A 19124-nucleotide genomic window follows, 5' to 3' on the forward strand; every position below is an offset into this window, starting at 1 on the left:
GCCTAATACAACATTAGTTACGTGTTAGCTGCTTTCAGGTGCTGTTGTGTTTTCTAAGTATATATCATTCTCTTATTTTAGGAAGCTTGTAACATTACAATTGAAACTAATTTACTGCTTTTGAGTCATGGCAAATGAGGGCAATAAATTTATACCTAAAATGTTAGAGGACTAACCCAAATCTTATCACTGATTAGTTAAAGCCTGTGGCTTGTTGAATTTGTTTAAAAATCTACTAATAGGATGCGAACTCCATGTCTTCACTGTGAAGTTTTGGGGGCTAGCCTCAGCCACGAGAAGCCGGGAACATCACCACCACAGTCTTCTGATGCTTCCGTAACTAGGGATCCCTGCACCTCTCCTATGAGTTATAACAGCCCCCTTGGATTTTAACAACTGGACTTCTGTTCCTGATACCACCATACTGGATGAACAATAATTGTTAAATCATTTTTAGTGGACTAGTAATGGAAACTACCCAAATTACAGTTTGAAAGGACATTGCTTTAACACAACTACATGGGACACAAGACATGGAACATGGTTCTCTAGTGACATTTATAAAAAAGTTCAAGCGTATACACCATCACTGCAAAGTGAAGAAAAATGCAGCTTTTGGAGTCAAAGATCAAATTATAGAGAAAATAAGTGGTTCCTAATCAGATAAAGTAGCTTTTATTGAAAGTAGACAAAGCTATAGTTCTGTTTTATCACTAATAGAAAACTAAATGTTAAAGAAGAACTTATATTATTTACATCCAGAATAGGACATGTCACTTATTGTGCCCTATTTTGAGTATAATGTGTAATTACTGCATGGTACTCCAGGTGCCATGGATCTCTTTGACTCAAGAGGAGGACTAAAAAACAACTCACACTATAAACTTATACTGCTATAGAAGTTGTATGTGTGTGTGTGTGTGTGTGTGTGTGTGTGTGTGTGTGTGTGTGTACAGTTGTGTTTGGGGAAGAAAGAGAAAAGAAAATGATGGACCTCAAAATACAGCACAAATAATACGTATATAATGATTCACAAGGAGTGGAGGTTCGGCTAGGTTATATTTAGTCATACAAATGGTGAAACCAAAACCTTACAACGTGTTCGCAACTGAAACGATGTATAGCCTAGAACTTAACAAGCACATTTAGCCATTCCACTTACCTGATTGTATGATGGTAAAATTTGAGGAGGTTAGAAATTTTATATAACAAAACTGCCCCAGGTTCAGCAACTATTACTTGTTCAATTCGAACCTGTGAAAATGTGGAAAAAAATTAAACATTTCTTAAAAGCATAATTTTCCTTCTATAATCACATGTGGTTTAAGTAGCATTTTAAGAAGACAAAATTTAATTATTATAGAAATCACAGAATTCCTTCTAAGTAATCTCTGATTCTTAAATTACAGGGGATGGTAGAATAAATGAAACATTTTAACACAGACGTATGCTAAAAAAAAAAAAAAATCATTTACCTACAGAATTTGGCTCGAAGGCAGTTGCTACCAAAAATAACCAAAACATGAGGAGGTCACTGTGAGGGTTTTTGCCAGTAAACAATGGAATTTGGTTCAGCACTATTCGAAAATCCCTAAAACAGATTATCAGGGCAAATACTGCTCTATCATCCACCTATTCGAAAAAAAATTAAAGAATTCTTATCTTTAAACTATTGTACCAAATTTCCTTTCTTAAATTAGCACCAACATATATGTCTAATTATGACTACCATGGCAATATCAGATCTAGTTCAAAGTTAATTCAATCTCTCTTAAGATTAACTACTCAGCATCTTCAATTAAACTCCATCCCTTACTTTCCATTCCCTAATTCATGAAGGCAAGCTAGCTTACACTGACATGTGCTTCCTCACATGGCGTATCTGTCCTTAAGCTGCTGCTTACATTGTGGCTTCCTGTTTCCTAACTAGATTCTAAACACCGAGACTGTGTCTTCGGCTGCTTTTACATCTCTGCAGCATCTGGTAGAACAGTACGTACACAACAGATGCTGGAGACATGCTTTTGAAAATTCAAGTTTCTCTGTACTTAGATTTTGGAATATGTCATAGTGCCAACATATGTGATTTGCTAAAACGGATTTATAAATGTATGTATGTGAGCATACAAAAACCTTTTAGATTACAGAAATTAAATGAATTTTACATTAATATGTTTATGAAATGTATACATCTTCTGGCATTAGACAGTAGATGAGCTAACTAACACAATATTACAAATCATGACTAGCATGTGAATTTAAAACCACTGATTTTCACATTATGATTTCTTTCTAGGTCCAAAGCCTGCCTCAATAGCAATTTAAAATTATATATCGTATCAATAAAAGTGGTATTTTATGAATGTTAATGTAATTATTAGGACAAACTATAATAGATGTTAATTGTAGACAGTCAGCTCTTCTCTAGTGGATTTATAACAGCAACTTAGCCAGCTGGCAAAGTTTCTCCTAAAATTTTCAGGCATCAAAAAAATATTCTTCATGCCAACTCTGTTAAGAAAGTGAGAAAGGAGAAAAGGGGAGGGATGAAAGGAAAAGAGGGAAGACACAGAAAAAGGAAGAGAAAAAAAAACAGCTTCTACCTCTTTTCTCACACTCACACATGTGCGCGCATACACACACACACACACACACACACACACACACACACACACGGTTCTGAGGGAAAGTAGCATCCTTTCAGCTACAATGAAAAGAGAGAGGCTGAAAAATCAGGAGATTTATGTATGATACACGGAGGATGTTTGCCACACTGTTTTATGAGGCTTACATAAGAGGACAACCATTTTCAGCAAAAGCCAACAGTCCCAGGAAAAACGACAGGTGATGAGAGACAGACACACATGTACAAAGAATGAAAGAGATTAAGGAGGTGGTGGCAGCAGCAACAAACTAGAAATCAGAAGGCGGTGCAGAAAAACAAGCATTATTAGCAAAGCTTAACAGCAGTGATGGGTCCTTGGAACTGTCCCTGACACATAATAAACACTCAAGAAACTGCAACTGTATCGGAAGTGGCAGAGATGATAAAGGCAGAAATTAAAAGTAACAAAATGGGCTACAGGCAGTTGGACAACAATCTTGGGAGGAGATACAAGATACTACAGTAAGAGGGAGCTGGAACAAAGGCAAGTAGGAAAGCAAGAGAAAGATGGAGAGAATCTGTGTTTATGCGGAAGGGGACAAGGGAAGGGAGGACTGAAAGGGATATTAACAAAGTTTTGTGGGCTTGAACCCATGAACCATGAGATCATGACCTGAGATGAAGTCGGATGCTCAACTCACTGAGCCACCCAGGCGCCCCAACAAACCTCTGTCATAACATTGTAAATGGCTGCTTAGGGGAGACATTCGTCCCTCAGCAATCTGAGAGCACTATTTCTATACAGGCCAATACAGCATTCAGCTCTATTTTCCATGCCATTTACCTTTGTATATAAACTTATTTTCATAGAACCCATCATAATTTATGAAGGGCAAAGCATATAATAAAGTTTTATTAGGAAAAATAAAATTCAGATGTTAGCTAGTAATCACTTTGCAACCCAGAACATTCATATAAAAGAAGCATCATTTTACATCACCTGTAGCCTTGAAAAACAAAGATTTAATACATTTTTTAAATGTTTGTTTATTTTTAAAGGAGAGAGACAGAGCACGAGCAGGGGAAGGGAAAAGAGAGAGGGAGACACAGAATCTGAAGCAGGCTCCAGGCTCTGAGCTGTCAGCACAGAGCCCAACGCGGGGATCGAAACCATGAACCGCAAGATCATGACCTGAGCTGAAGTCAGACGTTTAACTGACTGAGCCCCCCAGGTGTCCCCAATACATTAATTCTGATGTTTCTAGCTACAAAGCTGAAGTGATGATACCAGTGAAGTAATATGCTTGATGCTGATGACCACAGCACCTTCTCTAAAGTACATGTAATTTTAAGCTTAGACATAGATACTATAACACTGGAAATAATAATAACTAGCGCATACTTTCCCAAATATATATAGTCTACCGCCTGTGAAGTTTCACTTTATTAACACACACAACAAAGATTAAATACAGGGTCGAACAAACCAAATACACAGTTTCATAAGGATAGCTCTCAGTACTATCACAACCTTTTCCTGATGCTTCTAAAAATCAAAATCTCCCCTTTCCTATAAAGGATTCACTCCTATAAAGAAACAAGATTGAGTGAGAGTAATTTAGCCAAAGCATCCAATATCATATGTCATTACGAGAAGTTTAGCTGCTTATCAATTAGGACAAAAAATTTTCTATTAATGGAATGTAATTAATGAAATGTAAAAAATTTGATGTTACTAGAATGTAAAAGATCACTAAAAAAACTTCAAATTATAATTCAAAAGAGAGTGTTAAAGTTTGTTTTTTTCTCAGCTAACAACTATAGTGTATCAACTGGGAATATGAGATACCCAAATGAAGTCATTTAAAAAGAAAATTCTTAAAACAGATTGTCACAAGTATAGAAAGGAAGGGAAGAGTTATTGCACCCCAGAACGCACCACCATCAAGCTATTCTGACGTGTAACTACTGTGAACACCTGTGAAATATTCTCTGGAGTCCACATCTGTATCACTATCCTATGAAAGGTCTAAGGTTTCTGTGACATCAGAAACTAAAAGGATTTTTGTTCATTTTACAATAGAAGTATCATTGCCTGCTTACCAGTTTTTTCCTCACATTTTGGTATCTTACATTAAAATTTCAGACAGTCACAATAATGCCTGTAATTGTCATAAACACCTTTCTGGGCATAAACATTTAAGAAAGATGAAATGAGAATTTCTAGGTACATTTTAAAACAAAGGCAGACTTCAGTAATTTATTATGTAAGCAGTGGGTGTTACTTTAATATTCTTAACATCATAATAACATTTCTTACTCAGACCAGGACAGAAACTCTAAAGTTCATTCCTACCTTCAGATTCTAGAATTATATTTTATATAATTACTGTAATAACGACCACAAAAGAGATCAGTAATATAAAGAACAACATACCTAAGTAAGAAAGGGGGTAGAGGGAGATAAAGCAGATAAAACAATTTCTTACCAAAGCAATTGATTCTTTGGTATGACTGTTTCATTTAACTGTATGTAGTTTAAAAAAAAATATGAAAAGTGTAGAAAAAGAAACATTTTCATTCTCTTTTGTTATCTTTCCAATAACTGCTGGTATATAAAACAAGCAACATTTATAAGTGTCTGAAAACCAAACTATAGCAAGGAAATATTTTATCTGAGAGAAATAAGTAAAATTATTTCAAAATACTTTGCTATTTATTTAATGAATATGCAACCGAGCCCTAAGATGATCAAATTATAGGAATAATTAAATCTGCAGATCAACTGTTAACAAGGGTGTGCCATCTGAGATTCCCTTGCTTACAACAAAATACCAACAAAAATCTTAGTAACAAACAAAAAATCAGGATGTGCTTCATCTACACAGTTTGCTCATTTAACCTGCACCATCGCTCTTAATGGTGGGTGTTTCTGCACACAGGTTCAAGGTGAGCCAGCCAGTAGAGGAGAGGCAGCTTGAACAGTGAACACAAGTGGCAAAGCAGAAATTCTAACTCATGTCTATGTCAAATTCCATTCCTTGTGTTTATAAACATTATAAATATACTCTATTGTAATATAATAACACTTATATATACTATTTTATCCTTGTATTTGTTATTAGTTATTGCTAAAATAATCAAAAAATGTAAAATGCTTGATATCACAAAGTAAATGCAATACGTCCTTAGAAAATCTATGTTAAGAGTTCATAGATTAGTTACTTCAATCTAACAGACTTTTTCTCAGTTGATTAATAGAAGTTACCATGGAAAATATAAGATAGTAAAACAATTAGTGAATATATACACACTAAGAATATTACAAATTTTCTTGAGAGAAAATTGACAATGATTTTTTAAAATTTTTAAATGTTTATTTTTAAGAAAGAGTGCGTGCGAATAGGGGAGGGGCAGAGAGAGAGAAGGAGACATTGAATCCAAGCAGGCTCCAGGCTCTGAGCTAGCTGTCAGCACAGAGCCCGATGGGGGGCTCAAACCCATGAACCATGAGATCATGACTTGAACTGAAATTGGATGCTTAATGGACTGAGCCACTTGGGTGCCTTGATAATTATTATTTTATAATGTATTTTACAATCCTACACTAATGTGTTAATTTGAGAAAATTACAGCTTGACTTCAAGCTGTTAAGTTTTTTTTAACTCATATGAATAAGGCAATAATTTATCCAGATACCATATAACATATATAAAAACAAAATATTTACCTTTAGAGGCCTGCACACACCCTCAGTAATATGCCCGACAACTTCCTGAATATTTTCTTCAACACCTACAAATAATTATAGCATAACTGAAATGTTTTTTCAATATTCTGCATAAGTTCAAAAAAACTAACAATAACACATATGATTAGATACTAATAACAAACACTTAAAATAACATAACAATATTTTACTAAGTTCAGTATCTTTTAGGACATTATTAATTACATTAATATTTGGGTCTAGAACCTTGCTTATTTATTTCACTGCTTATTAATAAAATGAACAACTTCTCTGTGAAAAAGAATAACAATGTGAGTCACAGGAAAAAATGACTGATAAACATATTAATGGAAGGAAGTGATATGAAGATGTATTTATTAGTGTTCGTTCTACAAACGCCTCATTCTGGGCAAGGGTGCTCAGCACTCACACTGAGATATAAAAATGGAAAGCACACCTTGTAATCTAATGGAAAAACTGACATTTACTAAATATTGACTATTTACCAAGCTCCTTGGGTACTTGACATTTACTGCTTGTAACGGACTTCTTTTTTCAGATGGAGAAACTGAGGCTTAGAAGAATTAAGTCATTCTCAAAGAATAACCTATATTATCCAACTCTGATCTATTTTTTTCCAACCTCTTCATGCTGCCTCTCAGATACTCTTTACTAAAACATCCTTTAAGAAATACATTATTTTAAAGTAGGTAATCAGGATAACAGAAAACCACTTTAAAAAGTGCAGACCTCGTGCCAATCCAGCATCCCGCTGAGTTTAATTTGAATATCAAAGAGTGAAAAAACCAAGAGGGTAAGTGCCCTCCCCAATTTGCACACCAACTGCAGATCATGGTCTGAGCCAGAGCAAAGCACGGCTGACCAATGCAACAGTCAGGTGCTGCCAGTCACAATATCCCTCTGCACTGCCTACCAAAAATAGAGTATCTTAATTTTCCATTTGTCCCTCAAACTCTAACAATAGGCATCTTGAGGTAATCACAATTAAGAAGAGCTGAAATTCTATAAGAGACATCAGCAGTTCAAAATCATCATTTTTCTCCCTTGAAATCAAGACCAAAATTTTAAGTACATAAAGTACCACATGGGTAATTATTCAAAAAACTCAGTCACATGAGCACGAATAAAGGGGCTGGGTAGTCAACTGAAAGAATTAGCAGCCTAATGACCGTAAGCAAGACACGCAAGGTGTCTAGTCACATATAAAAGGAAGGCATGCCACCTTTGGCTTTAAAGTGTGGTGTGGAGATCTGGCTGCACACTCCCGATGTGTCTCGTAAGCGAGGCAGAGGCGTTCGAGGCCTGATACGGAAGGTCACAAGGGAGCAGTGTACAAGTGTGCACAGCTGTGTGACAGGAAGGTGATGAAGGAGAGAAGTCTGTTAGCAGAAAAGGGGAGGAGCCAGAAAGGAAACTTAGTTAGGGTGCGTACTGTGCCACCTAGATGTGAAGATAACAGTAGTAACAGAAGCAGACAAGCCGTGTGTCACTGTCTCTATTGAGACATCAGCAGGGACAACCGGAGGACCCACCTTGTATTGTTACATGCTTTAAGAGAGCTTCAAGGTGTTCTTTTTCAGAAGCGGTAGCCTGATGCAGCCAAGCCAACATGTCTCCCACATATCTAATGTAGAAGCTAAACGTTAGTAAAGATTTCCTTCAGAGAAACCTCAAGTATTCCAACACTGTCTGATTATGATACCTCAAAGGGTCGTGGGAGTGCATTTCAATGGGTCTTGGCGTGCCCCCCGGGCCCCCTCTTGTAAGAGCATCAATAAAGCCACGAACAACGGTACTTCTTCGGGCTGTTCCAAATTCATCTAAGGTATACCTAGAAGAAACAAGTTATTGGAAAACCAGATGTGTTTCTTTCTAATGATTATATTAAACTCTTCATGGAGTTTGAGATAAGCAAGACATCTACAGCTTTTCTATACAATGTTCTCTAGCATTACTGTTTTGAAACAACAAGCAGTATTTATGAAATAACTTTATCATAATGAAAATTCAACCTAAAGGTACATATTTCTACTCCTCCTAAGAAAGAATGCTGGAATCTGGGATCGGTAACGGGCGGTGGCGGTAAGGGACAGAGCAGCGGGCTTGGTGAAAGTGAAGATCAAGCCAGGGTGAAGTCCAGGACTCTTCAGGTTTCGGAGTCTAAAATGTGATGTTCCAGGGTTCACAGGGGCCACAGTATCTGGTTCTCAGAGGCTCTCTTACACTTAGAACTCCACGATGCAAAAAACAACACTTTTTCTCCTCCCATCAAAATTTGCCCCATACTATCCATATATAAAAAGCTTACTTTGACTCCAATGCATACACTCCTTAAATTTACTGCCCAACTAAGCATACAGAGCAAATACTTTGTTTTTTTTATATATATTTGGAAGTCATCTATTGTGGTTAAAAGAAAAAAAAAAGGACTTCCTAAAGTGAAAGAGTTTACAGGAAAGGGAAGCTTTGAATTGAAAAATCAGACAATTGAGGGTAAAATTACAGGACAGCATGGAGATACCAAGAGTGCCCATTTCTTTGACTAGAATCAGTCTTGGTTTTCGATTATGACCACTATTCCTTACACCCACCTACCAATTCAAAGTTCTTGCTATTTTTTTCAAAAGTTTATTTATTTAATTTTTGATAGAGGGAGAGAGAGTGGGGGGGAGAAGGAGGGACAAAGAGACAGGGAGAGAGACTCCCAAGCAGACTCCGTGCTGTCAGTGTAGAGTCTGAAGCAGGGCTCGATCTCACAAACCATGAGATCATGACCTGAGTGGAAATCAAGAGTCAGACATTTAACTAACTGAGCCACCCAGGTGCCCCTAAAGTTCTTGCTATTTTAAAAGTACACAGGAAAACAAAGTATTTTTCCACAGTTCAATGCCAGTAGATTCTAGACCCATAAACTTATAAATCTGTGAAGAGTTTTCTAACAGACTCAGTATTAACAATTATCTCATTACTACACATAAACCAGAGTTACCAAATTTTGGGACTTGGATTTCCAAAACAATTAATTTCTTATACTACTATAAAAGCTATATTGCTTTCTTTAATATGCTGACTTAATGAAAAATCCAATTTTTTAAAACATAAGAAAACTGGAAAAGAAAATATTTTTAAATAAAAGGAAAAATGTAGTGAGGGGGTTATTATCTATAAATTTGTAGGAATCTGAACCTTTTTAAAGGGCTGTTCACTAGTAACAAGATCATGAATTTTTTTGTTTGCCTTCACTTAAAAGGAAATGGCTTTGAATTCTGGGCAGTGACATACTAGCAATATGTCAAGATGAAAATGCTGATCATGCTAAGGTTTGAGCGCACAATTACCTTGCAATCACTTTCTATTTTTTTAAAACAAATCAGAATTAAAATTCTTTGATTTTTTTCCCTCATGCTTTTAGATTAAAAATACGTTTAGTGTAAAGAATGCATTCCTTTAAATGATCACCAATCCTATGAAATGACTTATGATTAGGTGACTATTTACAGCACAAAATGCACAAACTTTTAACTTCTCAAATACGTAAAACTATTCCTCATCCTCTGGACCCAATCTGCCACAATAAACAGAAGCGATGTAACTTCTGTTTCTAGGGCTATTCACTCTGAGCGCAAGTTCTACTAGAAACCAGTGAGTTCACTGGCATTTTAAATAGGGGGTGGGCACTTATCAAGCCTGACAAACACCGGATTCTGAACTGTATAATTATATGAAATATACATACACACTAATATTAATGTTAATCTCCCTGCAATAATAGCTATAATCTGAAGCAAAACCAGCATGAGCTACAATGAACCTTCAATGACATCTATATATGTGAAACACCTTTTCCCCAAGAGAGAGGAAAATTTCTTTGACTTAAAAGAGATTATTTCCTAACAAAGGTCAAAAATTCAAAATGGAAAAAAAAATTCAAAATGAAACTTATTAAAGGTGAATGTTAAAATTATTTAAATATTCTAAAATGCCTACAGTTAAAATTAAAAGTTAAAATCCCCATTTTTTTAGCTAGAGCTATAGCAAAAAAAGAAAAATTCTGGTCCAAAAGTAAATTGGAAGATTTTGGTCAAAAACAAATTAAAAGAACAGTGTAAAAGCCTCTAAGAAATGTAAAAGATACATAAAGAATGAATAAAAGTCAGCAAATTACTACATTCTTTAATACTTTATATTCTGAAGGTTTACCAAAGGAAGGAAGACATCAATTTACTCCTTTCTACTTATAATCAATTTAGGAAGAAACTGCTGTACTTGATTTATTAAAAACTAATAATGCATTAGCATTCCAGTTACAAGCTACCTAATAAAAACCAGGTGGGCAATGCTTCCCAAGGACTTCAATAATTGCCATTTTTCTGGCACCCGATACCTACACATTTGAGACACACTACGGTCACTGAAGCATTTATCCATTACTTAAAGAAAGTACAGAGAGTGCCACCTGGTGGTTAACACGAAAAAAGGCCAATTTTCTCTTTTTTAGCTTTCGTCTTCTGGGAATCAACTGGTCTTAAAATCTTCCTTCTTCCTAAGTGAGCTTCCAAATGCCTCTTACAATCTTCCGAGCTGCACCACTGCCCCCTGTCCCCTGGCCTGTGCCCCTGAAGACAGATCTTGTCTATTACAGTTCTGCTCTTTGCCTTACAAGCTTTTCCCAGGCTGTTTTAGTTTCATACATTGAGGCAGTCAGTGAGATGCCAGGATGGGGAAGCCCCTTATCCTCCACATCAGCAAGGGGCAGTCTAGATGTAGGGACACCTTGCTTTCCCCTCACACTGCACTCTGTAAGACACAATACACAAATGAGCTGACGTGCCAATAATACACATATCAGGTGAAAGTGTCACTTTAAATAAATTATTTTATTGCTCAAACTATTGTATATCAATTTGATAATACTGAAAGCGAGCATAAATTGTCAAAGGAAAAGCAGACTTATTTTTTTAAATTAGGAAACAGTCACCAACTTATATAAGACAGGCCTCTCCTGCAGGGCTTCCATGGCCTGAGTTAATGCCGGAGACACGTCACATGATTCCTGTGTCAGTGTCCTGCACTCACCTGAAAAACAGTCACCGTGGAATTACAGCACCTATTCAATTAAAATGTGGTCTTCATCATATCTACTGTGCACCCATAGTCTAAATTCTGTAGCAAATGTTACATGAAAAATATACTTAGAAAAACTTAGAGAATACGCTAATCAAAAACTATTTTATTCTGGGGCACCGGGGCGGCTCAGCAGTTACACAGCTGACTCTGGATTTCAGCTCAAGTCATGATTTCATGGTTCTGAGATCGAGTCCTGTGTCTGCCTCTGCACTGACAGAGTGGAGCCTGCTCGGGATTTTCTTTCTCCCTCTGTCTCTCCTCCCTCACTCGCTTATGCACTCTCCCTCTCTCTCAAAATAAATATACTTTAAAAAAGTAAATAAATAGGGGCGCCTGGGTGGGTCAGTCGGTTAAGTGTCCGACTTCGGCTCAGGTCATGATCTTGCAACTCGTGAGTTTGAGCCCCACATCAGACTCTGTGCTGAAAGCTCAGAGCCTGGAGCCTGCTTCAGATTCTCTCTCTCTCTCTGTCTCTCTCTCTCTCTCTCGCCCTCACCCACTTGTGCTCAGTCTCCCTCTCTCTCAAAAATAAGCATTTAAAAAATAAATAAATAAATAAATAATACAGAGGAAGAGGCCACAAACCAGAGAATGCAGGCAGCCTCTAGAACTGGGAAAAGCCTCCAGTCACAGCCAGCCAGGAAACATGCCTCAGCTGGTCCTACAGACTCAAGTTACTAAATTATGAGAACAAACCGAATGAGCACGGACACAGAACCTTCATAGAGCCTCCAGAAATGAACACAGCTCTGCTCACACTTTCAGTGTGGTGAGAAGCATGTCTGAGTTCCGACCTACAGAACTGTAAGATAATAATTTGTGTTGTTTTAAGCCATTAAGTTTGTGGTGATTTGTTACAGCAACAATAGAAAAGCAATTCACCATGTATAAAACAATTCCTTAATGACTTTAGAAGTAAAGATTTTTTTATTGCCATCCTTAATCATACAAAGTAAATACTCATGATACAAACACAGTATCTTCAAAAGTTAAAACTCGTTTTTCTTTCCTTTTTTTAAAAATTATTTTTGAAAGAGAGAGAAAGAGAGAGGGAGAAAGGGAATCTCAAGTAGGCTCTGAGTGAGGCTCGAACTCACAACTGTGAGATTATCACCTGAGCTGAAATCAAGAATTGGACACTTAACCACTGAGCCACACAGGCGCCCTGCGTTTTTCTTTTTAAAAATGCTGTCTGATTACTAAGATCCAAATATGATCTCAAAGGTCAGGTGAAATAACCAAACACTAATATTTATAAATCTAGACCGCATGAAAAGAAATCACTTACTTTGAGCCCATCGGTAAAGTCTTTCATAAGCTGTTTCTTGAAGCAAGGCCATCTGCTCCATAATTTCTAAACTAAGACAATTAAATTAAAGATTTATTTTAATTTCAAGTTTTAAACAATAGCTATATCTAAAAACTTAATTATTTTGTTTAATCACAGCATGGTTTGGTTAAAGCATATTAACTTTTTATCATTTTACGGAATGATTTGTTGATAATTTTTTATGATTAAATAAATATTGTCAAATTTTAATAGCATCCCTTAGGTATCCAAGTACTATTTTATTCTACACGTATCAGGGTATAACTCCCTCCTTACTTAAAGATACATAGAGATTAAATTCCTATTTCACAAAATGTCATATAATTTCAGAAACACCTTACCGTGTCTTTAAAATTTGGGAAACATAAGAGGAAATGCAATTATGAATTGAAAAGTTCACTCACCCTGCTGTTTGTTGGTTTGTACGCAAGAGAACTTTGACATCATTATGAATCTGTTTTACTCTTCCCAGCGCCTTGAAAAAATCCTTTGAAATTAAGAATGCAACTTTAAAATGTCCATGTTTTCCAGTGAAATTACATTACTCTAAATTGAAATGCCACTACAAAGAAAAAACAAATTCTTTCACTTATTCTAATGAAGTGTTCCTATATTGACCTCAATTTTCTCTAAATTTTTATAGGAAGTGTAACAGATACTTATTTATATTTTAAAGCATATGTTAATTCAATGTCTACTCTGTGCCAAATGGTATGCCAGTTGCCAGGAACACAAAATTCATTTAAAAAATTGCTGTTCCTCAAGAAATGTACAGTCTGGTAATAGAGAACACACCCCTGAAGATGACAACAGAAGTTACTACATGAAGCAAAACATGCTACATATGACACACCTTATGACTTAATGAAGCATAGCTCTGTCATCACTGAAGATGATGTTCTACATTATCTCTTACATGCCTGTTCTTGCCCCCTAATCCAAAAGTAGAACACAAAGTTGGATGCACAAAAGCTACTCATAAATAGAGGAGCTGAGTGGTGCTGAATGCCATGATTTTCTTCCTTTTACACAAAGGCATTAAAGCCTGAGTTTCCATATAGTCACAGAGTTCCCGATCATGAAAATAATGAATGAGTTATTTTTCTTTGGTGAAGGAAATTAAAAAAAATTTCCACTACTGTTTCCTATTTCTGCTAAGTGGAGGAAAAGGTAAGATGTCAAATACTTCAAATGTGCAAAGCTTCACAAACCACAAGGGCAATAAACACCAATAAGGAAAGCACAAGCGATCCTCCGCGCGTGTACCTCCTCCCTCCTAGACCGCTGGGTCTGCTCTGCCTCGCGGGAAGGGATGGCAGCACCTACGGAGGGCAGCTCGGCCGTCCCACCCACCCTTCGAGAACTCTTCCTGCCCTCAGACCCTCGAGCGGGGACAACCGGCTCAGGAGTATAGCTTCTCCCAGTTAGGAGACTCAAAGAGTCGATTCTGGAGAAAAAGAATGTCTTCAGGAAAAACCAAAGAAACAAAAACTTTACCCAGTTAATTAGCACTTTGGGAGTTTTTCGAGTTCTGTGTCAGTTTGGAAAGAAACACACAGATTCAGAAATTAATTCGATAAAAAGAAAAGGAGCTTCAGATTCCAAGAAAGACAAAAAGTTGTAAAGGAAGAAACCTATAATCAATGTAATGTTGATGTAATGAAAAGAGAAAATGTCATAAAACTGTACTGCGAGGCAGGAGGAACAGAGATCATGTATGTGGAGGAGAAGGCAGGGATAAGAGGCTAAAACCTCGTATTTCATTACAGGAAACCGATAGAAAATAGGAAACACAGATGGCCAAACCTTTTTTTTTAATCTATGGATCCAGAATACAGAATTTAGAAAAGAAGCAATTAGTAAGGTTGAAAACGGTTGACAACGGACAACGGTTGAGGGGAGGAGTGAAAAGGTATTACAGGTTTTCTTTACAAACTGACACTCTTCCATTTCTCAAACAAAAATTACACATACTGCTCTGAAAAAAACAAAAAAGCCAAATTAAGATAATTTAAAATACGCATCTTAGTTTCTAAACTTAAAAAATATTTTAAATAAAACTTTTGTGATGGGAAAATGAAGCCTTAAAAAGAGTGACTTCTCCATTAATCATTATCTGCTGTGCTTTAAGCGACTATAAGAGAGCGACACACCTCAGTTATAGGCCCTTCTCTAGCTCCGCGGAGGAGGCCCATTTCATCAGAAGTCAGCTGGAACTTGGATAAGAAGGCATCTGCAACTTGGGCTCTTATTTCTAATCTTTGACTATTAAAAAAAAAAAGCATTAAAAAAACCAAAATCAAGCATGCTATAAATCTGCATAGCTGTAAAACAAGCGACATCTCTGACATAACAAGTGCTTGAATCCCGGGTGACTCAGCACCTCTTAAAAGCCTCATTTCTGCCCCAAACAGGAGAAGCTCATCTGGAGGGCAGGTGACAACACTCCCCGATATCGTTCTACCTCAGATACCTATACACAGTAAAAGGAGTTCATCATTATGCAAAAGAAGAAATGAGTTTACAAATGGCCCCTGCATAACAAATTCTCAGCCAGTTACATGTACTTGAATTGGTCACCTGGTAATAACACGCTGTCTTACAGGAGAGAACTATGCCAATTTTCAGTATTTCTTCTCAGTCAGTAAAAAATCCTAAGCCTCTGAGGTTTTCACATGAAGTGCACAGCAACCAAGGATAAGTTCTTCTATTTTTTAACTTTCGGTCAGAAACAGGAAGAACTCATTTGCCAATTCCTCATAAATCCATAAAGCACCTCACTCTGTCTTCACACTCTTCCTGCATGCTATGGTAACACAGGAGTCTTAAGTTGCATTATGTGACTGAAACCTTTGTAGACCAGGGTGACAACTCTTATCTGGAATGTGACCTGAAGGGCCGCGCCGCATCCCCGTCTAAAGGCAAGTCAGGAGTACAAACTACCTGAGCAGAAATTCAACATTCCTGGCTTCTCCATCTTAGATTTAAAGATTTACCAAAAAAATTGGGTTTCACTAGCAGTATTCACAAGGCAATCATATTCCACAACTTAATAATACTCAAACGACAGTGAGCAAAGTAAACATTAATGTTATTAACATTAACTGTACAGAGAGTACAATGCATCTGCCATCTGTTTTTTTTTATTAAGTCTTTATTTTACTTTTGAGAGAGACAGAGAGTGAGCTGGGGAGGGGCAGACAGAGACAGAGACACAGAATCTGAAACAGGCTCCAGGCTCTGAGCTGTCAGCACAGGGCCCCACAGGGGCCTCGAATCCACAGACTGTGAGATCATGACCTGAGCCGAAGTCGGATGCTTAACCGATGGCACCTCTGCCATTTTTGTTTTGTGTGTACGCTTGGACTGTGAGTTTTAAATTCAAAGTCAAATGTTCTGAAATAATATAGCAAGTTAGAAAGGAAAAGTCCTCTAGGTGGCAGTAACATTCTGATGATTTCAAATGATAATGTAAATAAGGTAATTAAATCTACACGGATAAGTGAAGTATGTCCTTAATCATCTTATAATGAATATCAAAAGTTACCGTATCAGGTTTTGCTTCCTAGTGTTAAAGCTCCAATTGTTACCAGGCAGGATTTAAAGTAATTATAATAAGTCATAAAAGTCCTTGAGATTACATAGATGAATAATTTTGACTAAAACCTCTCCGGAGCTTCTCAGGGATCTAACTTACCGGGCACAAAGGAAATAAATGTCTTTAGTTTATCTTTTATTTCTGTTTTAACCAAATCTAGTATTACCTATCTTGTTCATACTTAATCATTAAATTTCATTCCAAATAATAGTTTTGACTATTATATTACAAAAGCCATGAAATAAAAAGACTTTGAGCCAGGGGCTCTATAGCTACAAAAGATTTGGTCCAAAATACGTTTAGTGGGCATATTGCTAAAACGAGGGTTTAGTATGTGAAGATGACAACTCTTAAAGTAATAATGAAATACATTCTAATGTATTTTTAAAATCATATTACTCTTCAGTCTTACCGTATATATTCTTCCCAGGTAAAACTGCACGACCGTTCTGACAGAAAGCTACTGTCAGACAGTCCAATCATTTGGTCTAGGAGTATCTGTGCAATCTACCAGCACTAACAGGACCTACAATATACAAGAGCCCTAAGCCAGGGGCTGATGTGATACAAGATTCCTATCAGACCCTGCCTTCATCCTACATCACAACTGAAATACGGTATCTTTTGGAGAGCTTTTACTATCTAAATAAAATCATATGAAACAAATGTTAATATAAAACATATAAATGGTTTATAAACTAGCTTCTTTGAGATGTATTCATGTAATCACTGTAATCACTTGGAAATGTATTACATGTTATATAATACATAAATAAATACATACTGTTAAATGATATGCAGCAGATAAAAATATGTGGTAGATGTGTACATACGGACACAAAATGATCTATAAGGCATTTCATAGGTACAAAAACCAAGCCACAAAAAATATGTAGAGCAACACATTGATTTTTTTAAAATCTAGATGTATACACACCCATAAATGAATTTTCAGGACATGTATTCATAAATTACCTAAGGATTTAAAATAAACAGACTATTTAAACCTAATAATGATTCCTTCCAGCATTCTCAGAACATGATTTATGAATCTTATGGTGCCTTTTTTTCCCCTGAAAATATGTCTCTGTCATATTTTAACTCTACCTTCTACACTCATTTTCACCAAATAATTTCAAAATAATAAAAATATTTTTTAAATGAGCAAAAGATACAAAACAATAAAGATTAAGAAATATAAATGACAAGACAAAATGAAAAAAAATGTTCACTCACCAACATTCAATAAAATATAAATTAGAAGTATGATGCTATAGTTCATCTTTGAAATTGCCTAAGTTTTTCATGACAATACCCACTACTGGTAAAGGTTTAATAAAAGAGACACTCTCATATATTGCTGGTAAATAGGTAAATTGGTATAACCCTCTTGGGGAGCAATTTAGGCAATATACATCAGACAATATACATTGTTTTCCTGAGGAAATAATCTGAACTGCACATAATGATTTAAAAACATTTGTCAAACCATTATTTTTAGTATTGGAAAGAATACTAATATTCAGTAATATAAGAATGCTTATTAACAAATGTGTTGGTTCATTCCCAAGATGAAATATAATTTTGCCATTAAAAAGCATGTTTTTTCTAAAGAAAAGACACAGAAAAATGAACATGAATTGGTTTTTAAGTTTATATATTTATTTTAGAGACAGAGAGATAGAGAACACACACATATGAGCAGGGGCAGACAGAGCAGGAGAGGGAATCCCAAGCAGGCTCTGAGCTGTCAGTGCAGAGCCCAACAGGGTGCTTGAACTCACGAACAGTGAGATCATGATCTGAGTCGAAATCAAGAGTTGGACCTTTAACCAACTGAGCCACCAGGGCGCCCCAAAAGTGAAAATAAACTGTAAGTGAACAAAGTAAAATAGAACCACACACGTTATCACATGGAGAGGAAATATGACAAAATGTTAACAGTGGTTATGCCTGTGTAGTAAAGTTACAGCTGATCTTAGTTTTATTTTCCTCTGAATTTTATAATAAATGAGAGGAAGAAAGAAGAAAAGAGGACTCTAAGCTTTTCTGTCTGAACGGTATGTTTCTGTAATATATTTCTGTATGTATGTTTATGCAAAATAGACTCTTGTATTTTTGTTACAAACTTCAAAACCTGAATTAAAGTAGTTTATAACAAATAGCACAATTAAAAGGCAATTAAAACTATTAAAAGATAAAATAGTAAGAAACAGTTTAGAAGGATGAGGAAGTAAATAACATAGCTGAGGAAAATGATTGCAATTAAGCAAAATAGCGGAAGCTTCCTGGCCATCAGAGCCCATGTAGAAACGAGATGCGCCGATAGCGTCTAATAAAAGCTTTGGAGAAGGACGTAAGGATAATGTTCTCTGACTGACACCAGGCAATGAGTTCAGCCCCCGTGTAAATCACCTTTCAGCTAGGCCCTTTTCACATATGAAAACTGAGGCTGAAGTTCAGGAGTAATTTGTTCAAAATTAAAAACCTAATGAACTCTTACCCAAGATTTAGATTAGAACTCAGGTTTTTGTCTTCAAAGACTATATTCTTTCCACTTTAATATACTATACCTCAAAAAGAAACAATCGCCAGAGATTATTTCTCTGATTCTAGAAGAACTTTGGCTGGTGGGCCTTCACAAGAGACAAAAAATATATAGAGTACCTGGGGGCGCTCAGCTGGTTAAGCATCCAACTTTGGCTCAGGTCAT

General features: G+C 36.2%; 1 protein-coding gene across 3 annotated transcripts in view; it reads right to left on the bottom strand.

Annotated features, from left to right (window-relative positions):
- COG6 (component of oligomeric golgi complex 6) overlaps positions 1-19124 on the bottom strand; it is an 87242-nt gene that overhangs the window by 55692 nt on the left and 12426 nt on the right. For all 3 annotated transcript variants that reach the window (XM_029936835.1, XM_029936834.1, XM_029936836.1), the window contains exons 5-12: positions 14967-15078; positions 13218-13300; positions 12772-12842; positions 11339-11432; positions 8059-8187; positions 7889-7980; positions 6336-6400; positions 1163-1254 (exon numbers count right to left, since the gene is read on the bottom strand). In XM_029936835.1, the coding sequence (XP_029792695.1) occupies positions 1163-1254; positions 6336-6400; positions 7889-7980; positions 8059-8187; positions 11339-11432; positions 12772-12842; positions 13218-13300; positions 14967-15078 (738 nt within the window). The remainder of the gene's footprint in view (positions 1-1162; positions 1255-6335; positions 6401-7888; positions 7981-8058; positions 8188-11338; positions 11433-12771; positions 12843-13217; positions 13301-14966; positions 15079-19124) is intronic.

The sequence above is a fragment of the Suricata suricatta genome, chromosome 4 (assembly GCF_006229205.1).
Source record: "Suricata suricatta isolate VVHF042 chromosome 4, meerkat_22Aug2017_6uvM2_HiC, whole genome shotgun sequence".
NCBI classification, from domain to species: Eukaryota; Metazoa; Chordata; class Mammalia; order Carnivora; family Herpestidae; genus Suricata; species Suricata suricatta.